Source organism: Phocoena phocoena, chromosome 19 (genome assembly GCF_963924675.1).
Source record: "Phocoena phocoena chromosome 19, mPhoPho1.1, whole genome shotgun sequence".
Classification (NCBI taxonomy): domain Eukaryota; kingdom Metazoa; phylum Chordata; class Mammalia; order Artiodactyla; family Phocoenidae; genus Phocoena; species Phocoena phocoena.
This window is the reverse complement of record NC_089237.1, coordinates 2433852-2456704: the sequence shown is the minus strand read 5'-3', so window position 1 is coordinate 2456704 and position 22853 is coordinate 2433852. Positions and strand designations below refer to the sequence as shown.

Sequence of the window (22853 nt, the reverse complement as noted above, 5' to 3'; positions counted from 1 at the left end):
CCCCAAGTCTCGGCCTTGACCTAAGGAGAAGGGGGTAGAGGCTGAAAACTGGGCTAAGTGCTTTACCCGCTTCTCCTATCATTAAAACACACACACACACACACATACACACACACACACACACACACACACACACACACACACACACCCCTACCTAAAAGTGTCATTGTTCCCATATTCCAGATCAAAACCTGTTTGGTGTCACCTTGAGCTAACTTGCTCCCAAGTGGTGAAGCTATGATTCAATCCAAGTCTGACTGAATGAGAAAACTTCCCCCACACCCAGGCCCCCTCTAATGAAAATGACCACCCACTCGCCATGAGGCCTACAGGCTCAGCGAGTCTGCCAAAAGCATCAAATGATGGACTGAAATGGACAGCTTGTATTGGGTTAGTTGACACTCTGTCCTGTCCAGGGCTGGGCATATCCATTTGCCTGGGGCACCAAGTCTGTGCAGGAGGTTTAAAATGTGTGTGGACATTCTCTGTTGCTTATCCACTATTTCAGTGTTCTGGGGAAAGAACCAAACTTATTATGAAACTCCTAACCCTGGAAGGCCAAAGGTATTCCAAAGGCCACCTGCTATTACTTTTTTATATAAACAAACAGCTCCGGTTTATTAAACTAATTATTTATTTATAATTCTACATGAGTAATGAGGTTACTGGTTACTATTATAATTATTATTCACCTATAATAATGTTTATTAATAACAATGTGTACTTATTACCTAATGATAATATTTATTAAGCATCTGCGTGGGCCAGAGACCATGTGAGACCCTTTACATCAAATATCTTCTTTAATTTTCACAACTCTTAGAGGTGTTAGCTCTATTTTAATGTGAAGAATTGACATTGAAACAGACTAAATAATTTAAGAGATATCATCAAAGAGATGGTGACACTGGAACACAGAGCGACGCCACGAAGTCTTCTCAGCTGCAGAAGTAAAAGATCCTGCCCCTGACGGAGAGCCATGGGCTATTTGGCTGTAGTCACGAGCAGTCTAACGTGTGGCTAAGAGCACATGCCTGAGGGTCAGAGAACCCTCAGTTTGTATGCCACCTCTTCCACTTATTAAGTGAAATAATAATGATAATAACAACAACACTTAGATCGACATTCATTGAGAAATTGCATTGGAAAATGCACTACACTTGACACTGAATATGGACTGTGACATCTAATCCCCATAGCAACCCCATCAGTGTTCCCGTTTTTCACAAGCGGGAACTAAGGCTTAGAAAGGTTAGGTAACTTGCCTAAGATATCCAACTGGGGAAGTTCAGATCCCAGATGGGAACCCAGGCATTCCAGCACCAGAACCTGGGCTCTTGGAGCTCAGCTGCTTTGAGCAGGGCCCCTGACCCTTGTATAGGTCTGTCTTCTCACTTTTGAAGTGAGAGGAATAACAACTACCTCTGAGTTTCTTGTGAGGATTAAGTGAAAGAATACTGACTAGCATGGAATCGATTTAGAATTAGTTGCTGCCAATCAAGTGAGGGAACAGCCCAGAAACCTGAGTCAAAGCCACATTGGCATCAGTGACTCAAAGAAAAAACTCAAATGAAGAGACCACACACGTGGCCCTAAAAAGAATGGGGCTCTGTCCCGGTCTATTTATTTGTGTGTAGTTCAGCAGAAGGCGGCAGGGTGTATATAAATGGCAAGAGTCACCAAGCCAAGCTCACAAAATTGCCAAGAAAAACTCAAAATGAGGAAGCTTCTTCTTTAGGAGTACATATTTCAGCCTCAGTATTAAAATAATAATAATAACAACAACAGCAATAATCCTGTCCATGAGCTAACGTGGGACAGTCTACAGTCATGAAGGGACCTTGGCTTTACAGGATGAAACAGAAAAGTACATTCAAGGCTTATTCTACCACATGAGGGAAAGACAACAAAGAAACTACTTTTACCTTTGCATAGGTTTTTATTCACTTCTTTATACCGAGCAAGGATTTATGGTGGTTTTCAAAAATTCATTAAAAAAACCCAGAAAATTAATATAAATTAGAAGGTGAAGACTAGCAAATTTTAAAGGGAAGGAATAAAAGACAGCTGGAAAGTGGATATGAGAATATATCCTGAAGGAAATGATAAAGAGCAGAAAAATGTCAATACACCATTCAAATGGCTACAACAAAAAATAGTGGCGTCACCAAATCTTGGACAGGATGTAGAGAAACTGAATCACTTATACATTGCCGGTGAAAATGCAAAATAATATAGCTGCTCTGGAAAACAGTTGGGCAATCTCTTAAAAACTAAACACGCACTGCCACCAGCAATTCCACTAATGGGTACTTTCCTCCCAGAGAACTAAATGTTTATGTTCACACAAAAACCTGTACATGATTGATCATAGCCTTACTTACAACAGCCAAAAACTAGAATCAGCCCAGATGTCTTCAGTAGGTGAGTGGTTAAACTCTGCTGTCTGCGTGCACACTTACAGATGTACATGCATAACTCAGCAAGATATACTACTCAGCGATTAAAAGGAGCAAAGTATGTATACAACATGGATCAATCTTCAGGAAATTATGCTGGAGTGGTGAAAGCCAATCCCCAAAGGTTGCACACTATAATCCCACTTATATGATAATATTTTTTTAATGAGAAAAATTAATAGACAACAGATTAGTGGTTGCCAGGGGTGAAAAACAGTATTGGGAGAGGCGAGGAGGGAAGGCAGTCGTGATTATGAAAGGGCAACATGAGGGATCCTATTGGTTTCAGAACCATTCAGTTTCTTGACTGTAGTGGTGAATGCATGAACCTACACAGGTGACAAAAATGGTACAGAAATTTAACATCACACATACTAGTGAATATAAGTAAAACTGGAAAACCTGAATAAGATGGGTACATTGTATCACTGTCAATATCAATTGAGCTTATAACACTATAGTTTCACAAAATGTTACCATTGGGCAGAGAATATAAAGTTTCTCTATATTGTTTCTTACAACTGAATGTGACTGTACAATTATCTCAATAACATTGTCAATTTGAAAAGTCAAAAGAAAAAAAAGATCAGAAATCAATAAAATTGAAAGCAGGAAAATAAAGAAAACAAAGTTGGCTCTTTTAAAAATTCAATAAAAATTGCTAAACCCCTAGGAAGACCAACACAGATAAAGAGAAAGAAGATACAAATTATCAATATCAGCAAAAAATGAGGGGGATATCTCAATATATCCTGCAGTCATTAAAAGAATAATCAGGAAATACTATGAGCAACTTTACTTTCATAAATTCAACAACTTAGAAGATATTCCTTGAAAACTGCAAACTGCCAAAACTTAGCCACAATGAAATAGATTATCTGAGTTGCCCTATAACTATTAAAAAAAATGAATTGGTAATTTAAAAGCTCCAGAAAAAGGAATATATAAGCCCACTTTGTTTCCCTGGGGGAATTTTTTTCTTTTCTTTCTTTTTTTTTTTTTTTTTTTTTTTTTTGCGGTACGCGGCCCTCTCACTGCTGCAGCCTCTCCCATTGCAGAGCACAGGCTCCGACCGGGGCACGAACCCGCGTCCCCTGCATCGGCAGGCGGACTCTCAACCACTGCGCCACCAGGGAAGCCCCCCGAATCATTATTTTGTACACCTGAAACTAATATTATATGTCAGTTACAGCTCAAAAACATTTTTTTAAGAATTACCGCCTATCTTATACAATGTCTACAGAAAACAGAAGGTACTCTTACCAACTCATTTTATAAGGTCAGCATTACCTTAAATACCAAAACCAGAACATAATAGCTCAGACACACACACATACACACACACACACACACACACACACACACACACACACACACTACAGGTCAACATCTCATGAATTTAAGACACAAAAATATTCACATTTTAGGAGATTAAATCCAACAATGTATAAAAAAAGTAGTATACCCCAACCACGTGGGATTTTGGGGGGTTATGCGAGGCTAGTTCGATATTTTAAAAATCCATCAGTGTAATCCATATCAACGGGACAAAGAAGAAAACTCCAAGATGACATCAACTGATGCACAAAAAAAAAAAACACTCAACAAAATTCAACACACATTCATGATAAAAATGTTGAGTACACATCGACCAGAGAGAAATTTTTTCAACCTCCTAAACAACATCTATGAGGACTTAACATCATGCTTAACGGTGAAAGATTGAATGCTTTTCCTCTAAGATGGGAGACAAAGCAAGGTAGCCTGCTCTCACCAATCTTATTTAACATAGTACTAAATATCCTTGCCACTAAAATTAGGTAAGAAAATAAAGGTTAAAAAAAAAAAAGGAAGAAATAAAACTGTCTTTTTTGCAGAAGGTACGGCTATCTACACAGGAAACTCTAAGTAATCTACTAAAAAAGCTCCTAGAACTAATAATTGAGTTTTAGTAAGGACACAGGGCATGCAATCAACTCAAAAATCAATTGCATTTCTGAATACTGACTAAACAAATGCAAATCAAAATCAAAAGTGGAATACAATTTTTATTGCTTCAAAAAAAGGAAACACTTAGGTATAAATCCTCAAAAAACCTGATGGAGAGAATCTGTATGATGAAAACTATAAAATACTGTTGGATGAAATCGAAGGAAATCTAAATGGTTGGAGAAATCTACCACATTCATGGACTAGAAGACTGAGTGCAGTAAAGATGTCAGTGCTCGCTCAACCGATCTATAGGTTAAACACAATTCCTACCAAAAATCTCAGCAAGTTTATTTGTAGACATAGACAAGCTTATTCTAAGACTAACATGAAAAGAGGAAAGCCCTAGAGTAACCAAAATGGTTTTGAAAAAGAAAAACAAAGTGCAAGGAAATCACTTTTCTCAATGTGAAGGCTTACTATATAGCCGCAGGAATCAAGACAGTATGACAGACTGGCAGAGCAACAGACTCAGAGACCAGTGGAGCAGAATAGAGAACCCAGAAATAGATCCACACAAATACGCCCAATTAATATCTGACAAAGGCGCAAAAGCAGTTCAGTGGAGGAGGGATAGCCTTTTCAGCAGATGGTGCTGGAGCAACCAGAAATCCATTGGCAAAAAAAATAAAGCCCAACCTAAACCTCACATCTTGTACAAAAATTAAACTCGAAATGTAACATAGCTTTAAATCTAAAATGTAAAACTAAAACGCTTCTACAAAAAACATAGGAGAAAATCTGTAAGGCCCAGGACTAGGCAAAGGGTTCTTAAACTTGTCACCAAAAACATAACACATAAGAGGAAAAACTGATAGATTGGACTTCATCAAAATAGAAAGACGGGGGCTTCCCTGGTGGCGCAGTGGTTAAGAATCGGCCTGCCAATGCAGGGGACACAGGTTCGAGCCCTGGTCCGGGAAGATCCCACGTGCCGTGGAGCAACTAGGCCCGTGCACCACAACTACTGAGCCTGCGCTCTAGAGCCCGTGAGTCACAACTACTGAGCCCGCGTGACACAGCTACTGAGCTCGCGCACCGAGAGCCCATGCTCCACAACAAGAGAAGCCACCGCAATGAGAAGCCCGCGCACCACAACGAAGAGTAGCCCCCGCTCGACGCAACTAGAGAAAGCCCGCACGCAGCAACGAAGACCCAGAGCAGCCAAAAATAAATAAATAAATAATTTTAAAAAAAAAATAGAAAGACAGAAAGACCCATTACAGACTGGGAGACAATGTTCTTGAATCACATACCTGACAAACTCTGTGCATCTAAGATATATGAAGAACTCTCAAAACTCAACATAAAAAAAAAAAAATCTGATTACATAATAGGCAGAGAAGTGCACAGACATTTCACCAAAGAAGATATAGGGATGGGAAATAAATGCCAAAAGTATTCAACAGCCACTAGAGAAATGAAAATTAAAACTGCAGTGATATCTCACATCTACCAGAATGGCTAAAATGAAAAGCAGTGATGACGCTGACAGGGATGCAGAGAAAGTGGGTCATTCATACATTTTTGGTAAGAATGTACATGGGTAAAATCACCCTGGAAAATACTTGGCAGTTCTTTCAAAACTAAAAATGGACTTACCATATGACCCAGTAATTGCACTACTGGACATATATCCCAGAGAAACAGAGACTTGTTTCTATGCAAGAACTTATACATGAATGTTCACAGCAGATGTATTCATAACAGCTCAGCTGGAAACTACTTGTATCTCCTTCAAAGGCTAAAGGGTTTAACAAACTGTGGTATATCCACACCATGGAACGGTGGTCAGCAACAACAAAGAGTAAACTGTGGATACATGCGATAACTTGAATGAATCTCAAGGAAATGATGCTGGATAAAAAAGGCCAATCTCAGAAAGGAGATGCATGATTCCATGTGCACCACAATCAAGAAGTAATGAAATGCAAAAGGAGAACAGATCAGTGGTTGCCAGGGATTAGGGACGGCAGGGGTGGGGGTCAGAGGTGGGGAGTAAAAGGAGAGGGTCTTGTAGTGCCATACACTTAGGTATCTTGATTGCGGTAGTCGTTATGCAAGGCTGCACGTGTGATACAACTGCACAGAGCGACACACACACACACACACACACACACACACACACGAGGGCTTATATTGCTGGTGAAATGTGAACACGTTCTACGGCTTGCATCAACACCACTTTCTTGGTTTTGATATGATACTAGGGTTGTGTAAGATGTTAACATTGTGGGGGACACAGATGGGGGAAGGGTACAGGGGACTTTGTACATTTCTCTGCCACCTCCTGTGAATCTAAAATTACTTCAAAATAAAGTTTTAAAAGTATGCCCCCAGAAGTCCCGTATAGGGAAGCCACATGTTTGATCCTAAGCTCACGAGAAGAAACCAATCAGAGAGGAAAAGTTATTAATTACATAGTTCATAGGTCCAAGGGAAGAAAAATAACCAGAGGGACCGAAAAAAAGAAAAAAAAAAAAAAGAAACTCCAGTCTTCGTAGTAGATATGGAAAGAATTCCTCCTGCAGATCCTCATGAAAGGAGCACTCTCACTTGAATTTGGCTCTACAGTCCAGGGCGCTGAAGAACAGCCCTCCCCTCTGCTCCGTCCCTAGAGGTTCTTCAGTGGAAAGTGTGTTTACATGGTTGCATAAGATGCAATGACCAAAGTCTTACAGAACATGATCATTTTTATTAGCACATTCCAACACCAGGGGTGCACTGTCTGATAGGGAATGATCACGGTTAAGGTCAGAAACCTCTACAAAGGGAGGTGCTTTTTTATAGATGAGCAGAAGCCTGAAACATTTAAGTTTCCACTGGTATGGCCTCTCATTGTACTTGCTGTGCTTTTATGGTACCTCTGCTGTAATTGTTTTTCTTGGAATTTCCATTCCTCCCATGCAGATGCTTTGATAGGTGGTCATACCCCCAGCTAGGCAGGAAATACCCTCCCCACCCAACAGAGGGACAAAGAAACAAGATGGAGGCTCCAGGAGAGGGTGCCCTGCTTCACCAGGACCCGAGCTCCCTTAGGGATTTGGGCCAAAGGCTCAGCTAACAAAGGAGTGGTCCTTCATCTCATGTTTGCCTTCTGTTTATATGGGCAGGATTTAGGTGGCAGGATGCTGAGTTCTCACCAAATACCATCTTTCTACCTCAAACCAAATTTTATAGTAGTGGCTCTCTCAGGGGTTTGCTTGTTTGCTCACATCTATATAGAAAAGGCAAAAAGTCCATGTCCAGTGACCTTTTTGGATTTACATAGGACCCCATCTGCTGAACGCATTTGTAGAATTTTTAACCAACTAGCAATGAGTTCAAAGCTACCCATTCCATATCGACTGACCGACTATGATTTTTTTTTTCGGGTCTCAGAAGAGTAAGTACTTGGCTTCCTCCTTTAAAGGGCTCTCCTTTCTAACAACTATCTCCGTAGTTAAGGTATTGCTCACCAGTCCAAAAATGAACTCCCATTCCCTGGAAATCTGTAAAGTGCAAGCATTTGGATTAAGACGATGATCTTGCCAGACTTACGTGGAACTGGTCTGAGGTTGTTCAAATGCTTCTTTTGGGATTTTAAGGCCAGGGTTTCTCTTCTTGCCTGTTGGGAAAGATGGAAGAATAAAGTTAAGGTCTGAATCACAACATGAGAGCAGGGACAGAGACTGCAGCAGAAAAAAAGGACAGAACTGGGAACGCAGGTCTCATTTCCACATTCAGAACTCCACTTCCTACCAGGATGGCTGTGAATGACAAGCACCAGTGACCAGGCTGAGCAGAGCCTCCCAAGTGCAGACTGAGGTCAGGGATGAGGTTTTCCCCCCGTGCAGGGTGCAGTGTCAGTATAAGGCTGCCAGTCCTCTTTACCCAGGAAGACCTGCCCTTTTCTCCCTGCTGGGAGTTCGGCATTCCAACTTCTTCTTTATTTTCTTGTACACAACAATGGTAATGGTAGACGGTGTTAGTTACAGGGTTGTTTCCTTTATAATGTCAGTCAGATGTACTCACACTTCTCTTAGTATACCATAGTTTTCTAAATTGATCTTTGATTAGCTGACAGAGTTAACCATGGAGGTAGAATAAAACATACTTTCCCACTGTTCTCCCCTTCCTCTTCTCAACCACCTGCCGTAAGTTAAAACACCTAAGCGAAGGGTAGGGTAATACTTATTTACTTTTTCCCCGTTCCAAAAAGGATTATGATAACAGATGGGCCCATGCAAGGAGGCTGTCGCTTCTTTGGGGGCAAGATGGGAACATAATCAATGTGTTTGTTCATCATCCCCGGGCTGAAACCACAAGAGAGCTTGGCTCAAATACTTTTGTTGATGGTTTAAAAGAACAGACTGAAAAATGACGGCTCAAGAAGCGATAGAGAATCCAGTCTTGTAAAGGCTCGGGACTTTCCTCATCTAAGGACATCCTGTATCTCTTCATGCTTGGCAGGAAACGCCAGAGCAGAGCTGGATACAACACCCGTGGGCTTACATTCTTTCTCACCTCTTCTCCACGTTGCAGGGAGCACTACAGAGCTGACACAAACCCTGCTTAAGGCTCTGAGTAGAGATCTGCAGCTGCGTAGAAGCTGCAGAAGTCATATTCTGTAGCCTCTTGCAGGAAAATGACATCCAAAGACTTCAGTGACTGCTCACCACCAGAGAGCCAGCAATGACACAGTCAGAATCAGAATCCAGGTCTCCAAACACTCAAGTGGGAACTCTTGCCTCTGTGCCACAATGGATGAAGTTTAGAGGTGACCAGAGAGAATGAGGTAGGGGAGTACGGGGTTATGAGTTTTTAAAAACCAAATTACAGGGGCTTCCATGGTGGCGCAGTGGTTGAGAGTCCGCCTGCCGATGCGGGGGACACGGGTTCGTGCCCCGGTCCGGGAAGATCCCACATGCCGCGGAGCGGCTGGGCCCGTGAGCCATGGCCGCTGGGCCTGCGCGTCCGGAGCCTGTGCTCCACAACGGGAGAGTCCACAGCAGTGAGAGGCCCGCGTACCAAAAAAAGCAAAACAAAACAAAAAAACCAGATTACATCCAGTTCCTTCACTCACCAAGAGACCTCCAGGGTCACTTTTCATCTGACTCTTGATATCCTCAACTATAAAACGGTGTAGTAACATCAATACCTACCATATCGGACTGATGTGAGAACCATGGGATAACACATATGAAAGAGCAATGAAATTATAATCATTTAAAAAAAACAAGCACAGTCTCATAAAAGAAAATGAGTCATTTAAGAAACTCAGGAACAGGGACTTCCCTGGTGGTCCAGTGGGTAAAGCTCCACGCTCCCAATGCAGGGGGCCCGGGTTCGATCCCTGGTCAAGGACCTAGATCCCGCGTGCATGCTGCAACCAAGGGTCCTCATGCCGCAAGGAAGATCCTGTATGCCGCAACTAAGGCCCAGCACAGCCAAAATAAATAAATAAACATTTAGAAACTCAGGAACAGAATTGGTATATTATCATAGTCCAATGTAATGTATAATTGTGATCTTTCTTTCTATGCTTTCAAAATCCAGAAATCTAGATCAATTCTGCCAAGTTGCATAAAGCCAGGAAGCAACATGCTTGGCAGTAATCAACACAGAGAAAGCCTTTCAGACCCACCTTCACTGAGTGAAGTTAAGTCAGAAAGAGAAAAACAAATATTGTATATTAATGCATATATGTGGAATCTAGAAAAATGGCACAGATGAACCAGTTTGCAGGGCAGAAATAGAGACACATGTAGAGAACAAACGTGTGGACACCAAGGGGGGAAAGTGGTGGATGGGTGGGATGAATTGGGAGACAGGGATTGACATGGGTACACTGATGTGTATAAAATAGATAACTAATAAGAACCTGCTGTATAAAAAAATAAAATTAAAAAAGAAAAAGAACCACCTTCATCGTAACAGGTCTTCTCAGTTCTCTCCTCATTTGGACTTACCTATGCGTTTTACAAAAATTCAAAACTCAGCATTTACCTTCCTGTTCCTGGAGCTCAGATGGCCATTGAGCACATGTCACTGAGTTAGTTATTGACAATACACAGAGCTGTACTATGCTGGATCTGATTGTGAGAATCCAAGTAGATAAATGGCCTAATTCCAACAATTCCCATCCATGGGCCTCAGGCAATACATAGGGAAGGCTATTTTAAATGAGATACTCTAAGGAAGAATGAACAAGTTTGACTTGTCTAAACATCATGCAGATTCTAACACAGGTGACAGAGAATTCAGGTAATCCCGACAAATACAACCCTGCAGTTCTCACAGATAAAATGAAACTAAAATATATTTTTCCTGCAAAAAAGCCTCCCCAGACGCCATTTACGCAAGCCGAAAGCAAACGTTACTCTTAAGTTTCTACATCTCTCTTCTTCATTTCTAACTCAGCTCTTACAAGATGGATGTCAAGAGAAATACCTATTTATGGAGGAAAACACCTTTGAAAAACTTTAACATAGCAGTGAATTATTACACCATAGGAATTAATTATTCGTAGTTCATTAATAGCAATCGGCTATTAAGCTATAACTAACAAATCATCAAAACGTCTATACGAAGAAATAGCAAAAGAAAGAAAACTTTTGGCACAGAGACTAAAGAAATAAATGACCCAAACAACAATAAAGTCTTGTAGGTGTGGGAAAAGAAGACCCCTGGTTCTCCTCTGACAAAAAAAAAAAACAAGAACAAGGGTTCCAGCAGACACAAAACCTAGTTGAATCACCATTAGAAAACACCCTGCCTTCATTTTTTAACAGTAAATAAAACAAAAATCACAAAGGCACGCACCAACATTCCATAATTCACTTACTTGACCATCACTGGAAGAACAGCCCTGTAAAAGACCAGCAGAGGTACCTCTAATAAGGGTTTCAGGGCTGCTGGGAGAGCGAGCAGAAGAAAACCCCAGAGAAGGCTTCTTTACTCAGAAGACGGCACTTCAGCCGAGCAAAACGGAGCTGCACAGACTCCACCCCTCCTGCAGTGCCGATCACCCCAAACCTCTGCAAGTTTATTGTTCCCAGGGAAACTCCCACTTCAGGAAGGGAGAGTCAAAGTGGGTCTGTTTGAACACCAAGGTGTGACATTAAGCATTAACCAGACTTGGAGGAATAAATCTATAAAGTAATTCTGGATAGCACAGCGTTCTCCAGCTTTTCTATAAATGCCTCTTTCATTTCTTAAAGAAAGGAAAACAATATGTGATCAGTTTCCAGCTGTGTTTATTTCAAAGCAATCTGTTCCCCTTGGTAAGGCTGCCAACACCTGACTGTTAACATTTAACACTGTGTTAAAAAAAAAATTAAGGAGAGGCAGCAAAATGAATAATAAAACTAAGTGGCCAACTATGATAAGTGGCCTTTTTGCTTGACATTCAAAAGCAAAAATGAAAAATACGTCAGAAAATAGGCGCTATGTTATGTCACATGCTAGTAACAAGCCTTCTCAGAAGGAGAGAATTCTGTATACGTCTGCAGATCTCAACCAGCTGTGCCGTCTTATTGGCACAATCTGCAAAGGATAAAAACCTCCTTGGCCTGATGGAGCATATGTGGTACCATATTACATCAGCCTGTGTCACACCCATGCCTGTTTTCTCCAAAAATATTGTAGTCCCACTGCACACATGTATTGGCAAAATTCATCTTAAACCAAAGCCTTTCCCCAATGGCACTGGGGAAAAAAAGAAAAAAAACCTTGCCAGTAGTTAGAAAACATTTACCAAGCCACAGAAATGTTCACCAGCTCTGACCGTAGCGAAAATGATGGGGTACACAAGACATCTTGCTGGGCACCGCTCAGAGAAGCTAAGCACAAAGGGCTTCTCTCATGTGCCTTATTACATAAAACAGAAGATCGCGCTCCAGCGCCAACCCAAACAGCAAGAGAAACCAGAGGGGTGGAATCCGGAGGCTCTCCTGACACCTAAATGTTTGTCAGCCTGGCCAAGGGTCCGGGGACATGATTATGAGGGTTTACGATTATTGACACAGCTTTACAAAAGGATGGCTTTGCTCCCGGCTCCAAATTTATTTTAAAAATCTGTTTCCCAACGTGAATGGGATTTCCAGCCAAGTAACTGGCAACCTGAAGGCCCTGGCTGCCCTTGCCTTCATACTTGCATCTAGGCTTCAGTTCCACGGGTAGCTGGCACTAAAAATGGCGGAGAAGTGTCATTAAATGTTATTAAGTCACAATGGTCAGATGTAAGGCAGCTCACAGAGCAGGGCAGAGTGAAGGGAGAACAGAGAGAGAGCTGGCTTAACAACAGTGACACGGAAGTGGACACAGAAAATTCCCCCAAACCACTGGATCTCACCCACCACTGAGAGTCCCACCAGGATGCCAGATTTCTTTGGAATTACATAAAATTTAGGGAAGGAAAGCTGCAAAGTTCATTTTAAAACATGCAGTCATTTTTATTTCAAGGAGGCAGATGAATCTCCTGAAACAACAGCTTTACCTCCGTGTCCCTGGGCTCGGGGGCTCCAGCCCTCCTGTGGACAGGAGCGCAACCTTCTAAATTCAGCCCGTTTATCACACGCCCCACAGAACCTTGCCAGACCTTCCCAGACACTACTTAAGGAGCACAGTCCACACCCACCAGCTTCCACAGGCCGGCATCTCGAACACAATACGAATTCAATGCAACTTCACTCGGGGGCTTCCCTGGTGGCGCAGTGGTTGAGAGTCCACCTGCCGATGCAGGGGACACAGGTTCGTGCCCCGGTCCAGGATGATCTCACATGCCGCAGAGCGGCTGGGCCCGTAAGCCATGGCCACTGAGCCTGCGCGTCCGGAGCCTGTGCTCCACAACTGGAGAGGCCACGGCAGTGAGAGGCCCGCGTATCGCCAACAAAACAAAAAAAACAAAAAAAATCTCCTAGCTCTCAATGCAACTTCACTCAACTCCCAGGGTTTTAATTTAAAATGTCCACTCTACCTAAGATAGATCTCCACGACCGTCCACTTATATTCCTCATACCTTGTCTCACAATCTCGAATCACTTCTGCATTTGTGTTCGTTTTTGAATCTATTTATTACTTATTTATTATCTGTCTCACCCAGAAACGTTCAGCTACAGCAGCAATTTTGCCCAGGGCTTGTACACCGTCAGTATTTGTTGACTGAACATTTGTTGTTCTTTTCTCAGCTGTTTTGAATTTCGGTATTGAGGTCTTCAAAAATAATTTTAAATAGTGTAGTTTGTAAAAATACTGAATCACTGTGTTGTACATCTGAAGCTAATATAATATTGTATATCAACCATAATTTTTTTTAAAAAAAAGCACAGAGTGGAGTAGAAATAGTTCAACCTTGAGCATACGTAAGAGCTCGTTTTAAGTCCCCGCTGTGCCACTTAACACTGGGACCCTGAGGATGATTCTGAAACTCAGTTTCCACAGCGACAAGCTGGAGACGAGACTCTGGCTGCTGAGAGATTTAGTTGGCATAACCTACGGGAAGGAGTCCAGCACACAGCAGGTACCCACCGGATAGCAGTTTCTTTTCTCCCTTCCACGTTTGTGCTTACATTTTTAAAATAGGAATGAAAGAGAATGTCCCCTCTGTGGGCAGGTTATTTCTTCAAATGCCATCTCTGTTCTCCCCCTCCTGTGTTATTTATGTGAAAATGACATTTTCAAACATCTCATCCATCTTGAACCGTATTCTCTTGGTTCCCACTGACTATGGGAATTGTTTAAGCTCTATAGGATCAGGATCTCTGAGGGCAAACCCTCAGAATCCATATTTTTTATAAAGGACTTCAATTTTTGAGAGCAGTTTTAGGTTCACAGCAAAACTGAAGGGAAGGTACAGAGATTTCGCATATACCTTCCTGTTCCCATACATGCAGAGCCTCTCCCATTAGCGGCATCCCGCCAGAATGGTGCATTTGTTACAAATGACGAACCCATATTGACACATCATCACCCACTCACTCTTGGTGTTGTACATCCTAGGGGTTTGGATAAATGTATACTATGCATCTATCATTACAGTGTCATACAAAGTAGTCTCACTGCCCTAAACATCCTGTTCTCCCCCTATTCATCCCTCCTTCCCCCCAACCCCTGGCAACCACTGATCTGTTTACTGTATCTATAGTTTTGCCTTTTCCAGAATGTTATATAGTTAGAATCATACTCTGTGTGTGTGTGTGTGTATAGCCTTTTCTGATTGGCTTATTTCACTTAGTAATATGCATTTAAGATTCTTCCATATCTTTTCATGACTTAATAGTTCATTTCTTTATAGCACTGAATAATATTCCATTGTCTGGATATACCACAGTTCATTAATCCATTCACCTACTGAAGTGCATCTTGGTGGCTTCCAAGTTTTGGCAATTATGAATAACGCTGCTTATAAACATCTGTGCGCAGGTTTTTGTACGAACGTAAGGAGTGTCACTGCTGTATTGAGAGAGCTAGAGAATAAGACAAACCAATTCCTGTAACATCAGAGAGCATGTGTGATGTGCAGAAGTATCGCACCATGAATACACAGGATGTTCAAAGAGGGAGAGAGAAAATCAGGCAAGGGAAATGAGAAAAAAAAGTCTCACAGAGGAAGTAGTATTTTACGTGGTCCTTTGATAAATGGTAGGATTTGAGGGTACATGATGGCTCATTATACTATTATGTCTTCTTTTTATATATATCCAATGTTTCCATAATAAGACATGAAAAAACAACAGTAGGATTCCGAGGAGGAGGAGGAGGAGGAGGAGCTCACGGTGTGGCGAGAAGGACATTGTGGCGTCTCAAAGGCTGTGACACGGAAAGACTGAAAGATTGTAGCTAACAATTTTTAATTTTCAGATTTAGGAAGAGAAGTCATCTATTTTTTAGTAGAGGAGTATCGTGCCATGTTGTGTTTTAAAAACAAATAATGTAACAAGATTAATCTACTATCTGCAGGGTGTTTTGGAACTGTGGTACACATGCACACATGTAACACCTGCATACACGCTCACAGGCCCACATACACACACCTTGGTGGTTTAAGCTGTTGGGTCTCTGCTCATATTTTCCCTGAAGTGTTATCATCTTTCTCCCCTGGTCAGTTGCAACACACTCAGCTCAAGTGTGTTCTCCTCCAGGAAACCGTCCATAAAAAACATGCAATAAACGACCCTTATCTGTGTGGCCACAGGACTCTACACATTATCTTCCGTCTTCCTTCTTAACACTGCTTGATTGAACACACCTGCTCACCCGTCTCTTCCACTACAAGGCGAGCTCTTCAGAGCCGGACCCCATGCCTTACCCAGGTGCCGAGTAAGCACTAGACCCAAACAATGAGAGGCAGAGACCACGGCAACTTGGCTAATAAATTTAAGTTGCTGAAACTTCACAGAGGCAAAATCTATAGGCTCTGGTAACTTCCTGGATAAGAAGTATAGAAGACCGGAAGCTAAGCTGTGGTAGTAACAGTGGTAGCAATCTGGCTTTTCCCCACCTAGATAAAATTAAGTAAAAAAGGAAAGTCAGGCCAGGTGGGGTGGGAGGTGGGAGAAGGCAGATAATGAACTCCAGCCCTTAGATGTGCTAGGGATAAGCTGAAGGAACACCTGGCAGATTTCAAGCAGGCACACGGAGCTTCAGAGAGGGATGGCGGGGGTGGGGGTGCGGGGATATGAAAATCTGTGAGTGACAGAGAAGTAGAAAGTTGAATGAGACAGGCAGAGAAACGAGAAAGAGAACGGAAAGCAGCCTATGTAAGAACATTCTGAGAGAATGAGATGTAAATGAAGCATCAGCGAAGGACACCAAGACTCTCTGGAGGTGTCCAAGGAGAAAAACCAGCGAGTGCAGAGCAGCACCGTCCACTATTCAGAAAAGGTCCTATTTTCGAAGGATGAGAGCACTCAGAGTTTTCTTACAGCTTCCCGGAACTGAAGTTCTTTTTCCAGACCCGGTCGAGCTGAAGTACATGCTTAGTCACGTTAACCATTTGGTGCTGACTTTGTGCTTTTGAAAGAACCTAAAAGCAAAGCACAGCCAAGGCCCTCCCGTTGTGGTCTGGGGCCCAGTGAAAGCAGGGGGTGTGCGTGAGGGTGAGGCGGGGAGGGCCCACCGTCTGTACTCATCTCCTTCCTCGTTTACATGCCGCTTCATTCATGAGTCTTATCAAAAGGAAACGCAGTCACAGGGTGTTAAAAATACCGCTTTACAATAAAAATATGGCAGCAGTGGCAAAGAAATTGAGGGATGTGGCTCATCTTTTCAAAATGCATGCTCCATTCTGGTTAGGTTTAAAAATTGCACTTATATTTTAGAGAAAAATATTGAAATGTCTCCAAGTGCAATAATATGATTCTAGGATATGCTTCAAAATAATATGGGAGTGGGGTGGGGTGGAGTTAGAGGTGAAATAAGCTAGTAATTGTCAAAGCTGAGTGATGGACACACGGTGCTCACTATATGTCTGTCTTTGAGTATGTTTGAAAATTTCCAAAATGTAATGATTTTCTTGAATAGCTACTGAATCACAGAAAATTCTCTTTTAATAGTTAAAAAAGAGGGATAGTAAGAAGACTGCATTTTTCTCTTGGGAGAAGTGGATTCTTTTTTCCCTTTGGTCTAATAAGATCACAATGTTTTTCAAATTTTTATTGGAGTAGAGTTGATTTACAATGTGTTAGTTTCAGGTGTACAGCAAAATGAATCAGTTATACATAGACATATATCCACTCTTTTTTTTTAGATTCTTTTCCCATATGGGCCACTACAGAGCATCGAATAGAGCTTAAGATCACAATTTCAATAGCACTGAGATCACCTCCCTTTAGCCAAGAAAAACTACAGGGTCATAATTTTCATTCAACCAGCTGCTTGAAGACTAAGAAGTGCAGAGAAATACAGAGGAAAGTTCTTGATCTATATGTCTTCTAAGAGTGCTACCAGTACAGTCCATCCTGCTTCTCCCCCAGATTTACCTAATTTCTTTTAGTGAGCTGCATTCTACCATGATGTCATTGACCCATGTTGAGGTCACCTTGAAAAGGGGACTCTGGGGCTTCCCTGGTGGCACAGTGGTTGGGAGACTGCCTGCCAATGCAGGGGACACGGGTTCGAGCCCTGGTCTGGGAAGATCCCACATGCCACGGAGCAACTAGGCCCGTGAGCCACAACTGCTGAGCCTGCACGTCTGGAGCCTGTGCTTCGCAACAAGAGAGGCCACAATAGTGAGAAGCCCGCGCACCGCGATGAAGAGTGGCCTCCGCTTACCGCAACTAGAGAAAGCCCTCGCACAGAATCGAAGACCCAACACAGCCAAAAATAAATTAATTAATTTTTTAAAAAAGGGGACTCTGAAATTCATCTCTGTAAGGTTGTTTTTGATTACCTTATATAATGTCTTCTTTTTCAAAAAATTTTATTTTTTATTGGTCTACAGTTGATTTACAATGTTGTGTTAGTTTCAGGGGTACAGCAGTTACCCCTGATTCAGTTACACATATATATATAGCTATTCCTTTTCAAATTCTCTTCCCATTTAGGTTATTAAAGAATATTGAATAGAGTTCCCTGTGCTCTACAGTAGGTCCTTGTTGGTTATATATTTTATATACAGCAGTGTGTACATGTCAATCCCAATCTCCCAATTTATCCCTCCCCCCACCAACCTTTCCCCCTTTGAATAACCTAATGTCTTCTTTATAAAGACTCTTGGGTAAAAATATGTGTTACCAATAACAAGAAGAGTTGGTTTCTCCTGTATAATCTCTGCCTATGGATGATGTGAATGTTCCTCTAATGTGTTTCCTTCCTTGGGTTGATGGCTAAAAGGCTTAAGGCCAAACCTGGACTCATATTCATACTCATTTCTGACTCAGTGTTTTTTGTGGCTCTGTTTCTGTCTTACCCACCCTTTTAATAATATTTTATTGTGGAACATTTTATATACATGGGAAAGTAAACAAAACAGTTATAATCAACCTCTGTGTACCTATTCCCCAGCTTCAAAAAATACAGACTTAAGACCAATTTTGGTTCATCTACACCCCACCCACATTCCCAGACATCAAATCATTCCATCCATAACTATTTTATCAGATCTCTCTAAAGGAAATTGACTATTAAAAATAACCATCATACCATTATCACACGGAAACAAATAAGTAATTTCTTAATATCTACTCAGTGTTCAAAATTCTAATTGTCTTGTGAAAAGGAGTTGGGAGAGGGGTAAGATAGGAGAAGGGGATGAAAAGGTACAAACCATAGGTATAAAATAAATAAGATACAAGAATGTAATTAATGTATAGGACAGGAAATCTAACCAATATTTTGTAATAACTTCAAATGGAGTATATAAAAACATCAAATCACTATGTATACACTTGAAACTAATAGAACATTGTAAATCCACTATACTCCAGTAAATAAATAATTCTAATTGCCTCCTAATAAATAAGATAAATAATTATCTTGTTTATAAATATTCTGAATACTCTTAAATTATGCTGTGTTTGAATCAGGATCAAAATTAGGTCCTTGCTATATAAAAAGCAAAGGGGACTTTCCTGGGAGTCCCGTGGTTAAGACTTCACCTTCCAGTGCAGGGGGTGCTGGTTTGACCCCTGGTTGGGGAGCTAAGATCCCGCATGCCTCGCAGCCCAAAACCAAAAAACCAAAACAGAAGCAGTATTGTAACAAATTCAATAAACACTTAAAACGGTCCACATCAATTAAAAAAAAAAAAAAGGCAAAAAAACAAATTAAATGAACAAATGAACAAACCAAACCAAACATGTAGATGCAGAGAACAGAGCAGTGGTTACCAGAAAAGAAGGGGAGAGTAAAATGGGTAAAGGGGGATCCACCCTATGCTGATGGATGGAAACTAAATTTTGGTGGTGAGCAGACTGCGGTGCACACGGAAGTCAAAATACAATGTTTTAAGATTAGGTGATGGAATTTCCTAGGTCCCTGTCAATCTATAAGCTCTCCCTCCATTTCTTGTTGTCCACCCCTCCCCACCCAATGCGACTACTTTGCTGAAGAAATCTGGTCATTTGCCCTATACAGTTCCCCACTAATTCTGAGGGTGCGCCTTGTGGGCTTGTGTGCCCCTTTGTTAGCTAGAGTGCGATCAGACGGAAACTCGACTGCTCTGTTTGGCACAGCGGCATCACAGGTGGCCTCACCTGCTTTTAACTAAATTGCTGAATTCTTTGCATCCTAGTAAACGCTCCTAAACTCTTAATGGAAAAAGGAATAAATAAATAAATAAATAAACAACCCTCAACAACACTGGGTAGTCAACAAACTTTTTAATCTTTGTCAATTTGATAAGTAAACAAAGGTACCTCATTGTTTTTAATCACCCTTTAAAAATGTGTAATGAAGTTGAATATTTTTAACATGTCTACTGACATCTGTAGTTATGTTTCTATGAACTGCCTGTTCAAGCCATTTGCTCATTTTTATGTTAGGTCTTTATTGTTGTTTTATTTGTAAGAGAAGACATTGCCCCTTCTGTAGTTTGAATCACAAAACACACACACATGTGAGTGTGTCTGCCCACTTGGGTTGGGTTTTTCCCCCCTTTTTGATTGTACAGAATTTAAAATTTTTACATCACTTCATGGCCTTTGCACTTTTACGAGGCAGGAACATTCTTTCCTTTTCCCCAAATAGCTAGATAGTTGTCCCAATACCACCTATTAATCTGTCCATTTTTTTCTCCATTAATTGTACACATCTTTTTAATATTTATACCTCTTATATAAGTTCATTGGCTGCTATGTCTAAAAGTTATTAAATATTCATGGCATTGAAAGGCAACTTCACTCAATCCTGACTTTAAGAGAACTCTTTCTAGCTTTTCACCTTAAAAAACCTATGCTGGTTTTACGAAACTGTGTCATTTGCAGAAACGTGGATGGACCTGGAGACTGTCATACAGAGTGAAGTAAGTCAGAAAGAGAAAAACAAATATAATATATTAACGCATGTATGTGGAATCTAGAAAAAATGGTATGGATGATCTTATTTGCAAAGCAGAAATAGAGACACAGATGTAGAGAACAAACATGGATACCAAGGGGGAAAGGGGGGTGGGTGGGGTAGGATGAATTGGGAGATTGGGATTGACATATCCACTACTACGTATAAAATAGATTAACTAATGAGAACGTACCCTATAGCACAGGGAACTCTACTCGGTGCTCTGTGGTGAGCTAAATGGGAAGGAAATCCAACAAAGGGGATATGTGTATCCATATGGCTGATTCACTTTGCTGTATGGCAGAAACTGACACAGGAGTGTAAAGCTATGCTCCAATAAGAAAAAAAAATATTATGCTGGTTTTAGATTCAGTTTGACAGAAGAAAGATAGAGCCATCCAAGTTTACTGAGTGAAATATCTTATCAAGGCTCTCAAAGACTTGCCCATACCGTAATCCTTAGAACTTGTGAGTGTTAGCATGCTCAGGTTTCAGCAGATGTGATTAAAGGAAGGGTTCTGGGATGAGGAGATTATCGTGGATTATCCAGTTGGGTCCTAAATGCCATCACAAAGCTTCCTGATAGCAGAGGGTCTGAGAGACACGAGACACACTGGAGGAGCAGACGGAGGCAGAGGCCGGGGGATTCAGCCACAACCTGAAGAACGCCACAAGTGCCAGCAGCTCCTGGAGGTTGGATTCTTTATCCCAGAGCCTCTGGAGGGAGCCTGACCTGCTGACACCCTGATTCTGGATTTCTGGCCTCCAGAAATGTGAAAGAATAAATTTATGCTGTTTTAAGCCACCAAGTTTGTGGTTACTTGTTAACAGCAGTTACAAGAAACTAGTACACTACGGGCGGACCTCGGAGATATTGTGGGTTCCGGTCCAGCCCAGGGCAATAAAGCAAATATCGCAAAACAAGTCACACGAATTCTTTGGTTTCCCAGTGCATGGTAAAGCTATGTTGACAATATAGTCTATTAAGCACGAAACAGCATTATGTCTAAAAAACAATGTTCATACCTTAATTTAAAATACTTTATTGCTAGAAAATGCCAACCATCAGTGAGCAAATGCTGTTGGGAAAATGGCGCCGATAGACTTGCTCGAGGCAGGGTTGCAACAAACCTTCAATTTGTAAAACATGCAATATCTGCGAAGCACGATAAAGCGAAACCCAATAAAGACAAGGTATGCCTGTATTAGAAATGGATGCTGAATTTTACCAAATTCCCTTTCAACATTTATTGAAGTAATCCAGTGTCCTTCCTATTATACCCAAGCTGCCACGCTCTCTACCAAACGGATTTCTTACTTTTTCCTTTTCTGTTTTCTTTCTTTCACCGACTCATTTTCACTCTCTTTATTTCCTCCTCAGCAGCTACTGCCACTAAGCCTTCCTGAGGATCCTGTGTTCCTACATTGCCTGTGGTGGTAGAAACTTAGAGCCTGCTAATCCCTGGATTCAAGAAACATCTAGAAAGTCTTAACTTGACAAAACAAGGGGGCAAAACAAAGTTAAGAAATTAAATGCAAACAAGAAGGAATAGGTATTAGTAAATGTTCCTTGGTAGATGCCTTTCTCTGGAACAAAGGAGATGGTGCTGGCTTCCTTTCATTTCTCTCTAGCTTGGGGCCAAGGAAGAAATGTACCCTTTCCCCAGGCCTGTGTCACATTGTGAAATTCTTCATGTCCCCTGCCAACAAGAAACAAGAAGGTAGAGAAAGCAGGGCCAAAGCAATCTCAGAAAGTATGGCAAGATTCCTCACCTTGACACTCCAACCCTGCAGCCTGAAAAAACTCAGGATCATCCTCTTCCCCATGGCTGTTTCTGCAGTATCTCTCACTTTTTTCTCTCCAGGGAGGCTGGACGTTTTTGAGAGTCATGTTTTACAAACCACAGCCTGGCAGAAAACCAGTGGCCTCTGCCTTTCGTTCTGCCACATACTTTGCTGGCTTCATGCATCCCCCACTGGTGACACTTCTGATTAGAGGTTCAGGATGGTTGATAAAAAAACAAAGACTAAGAAATAGCTTCAAGAAAACCGCAAAACTTAAATGTGAGGTTTTCTGAAAAGAGAAAGCAAACAACTTTTTTATGCATGTCTACTCATATTTCATTACTATTTCAGATCCTCATGGAACCCTTAAGGGAAAATTCCACAGTCCTATAGAAGGACTTAGGTCCTTATCTCACCGTAATTAACAAATATTGCTTCAGGCAGTGCCATAACTCTGCGTGTCAAAGAAGTGGAGTTCTCTAGTCTTGGTCATATGTCTAGAAATTGTTCCAGGCACCCACTTTGAAACTTGTAAATCAGTTCATCTCTAAGACTAATTGCAAAAAAAATAGTACAGTTGACCCTTGAATAACACAGGTTTGAACTACACCGATTCACTTATATGTGGATTTTTTTCAATAA

At 41.4% G+C, this 22853-nt stretch overlaps 1 protein-coding gene across 1 annotated transcript in view; it reads right to left on the bottom strand.

Annotated features, from left to right (window-relative positions):
• MAP2K6 (mitogen-activated protein kinase kinase 6) overlaps positions 1-22853 on the bottom strand; it is a 123219-nt gene that overhangs the window by 24729 nt on the left and 75637 nt on the right. Inside the window, exon 2 of the mRNA XM_065896548.1 lies at positions 7989-8055. Coding sequence (XP_065752620.1) covers positions 7989-8055 — 67 coding nt within the window. The remainder of the gene's footprint in view (positions 1-7988; positions 8056-22853) is intronic.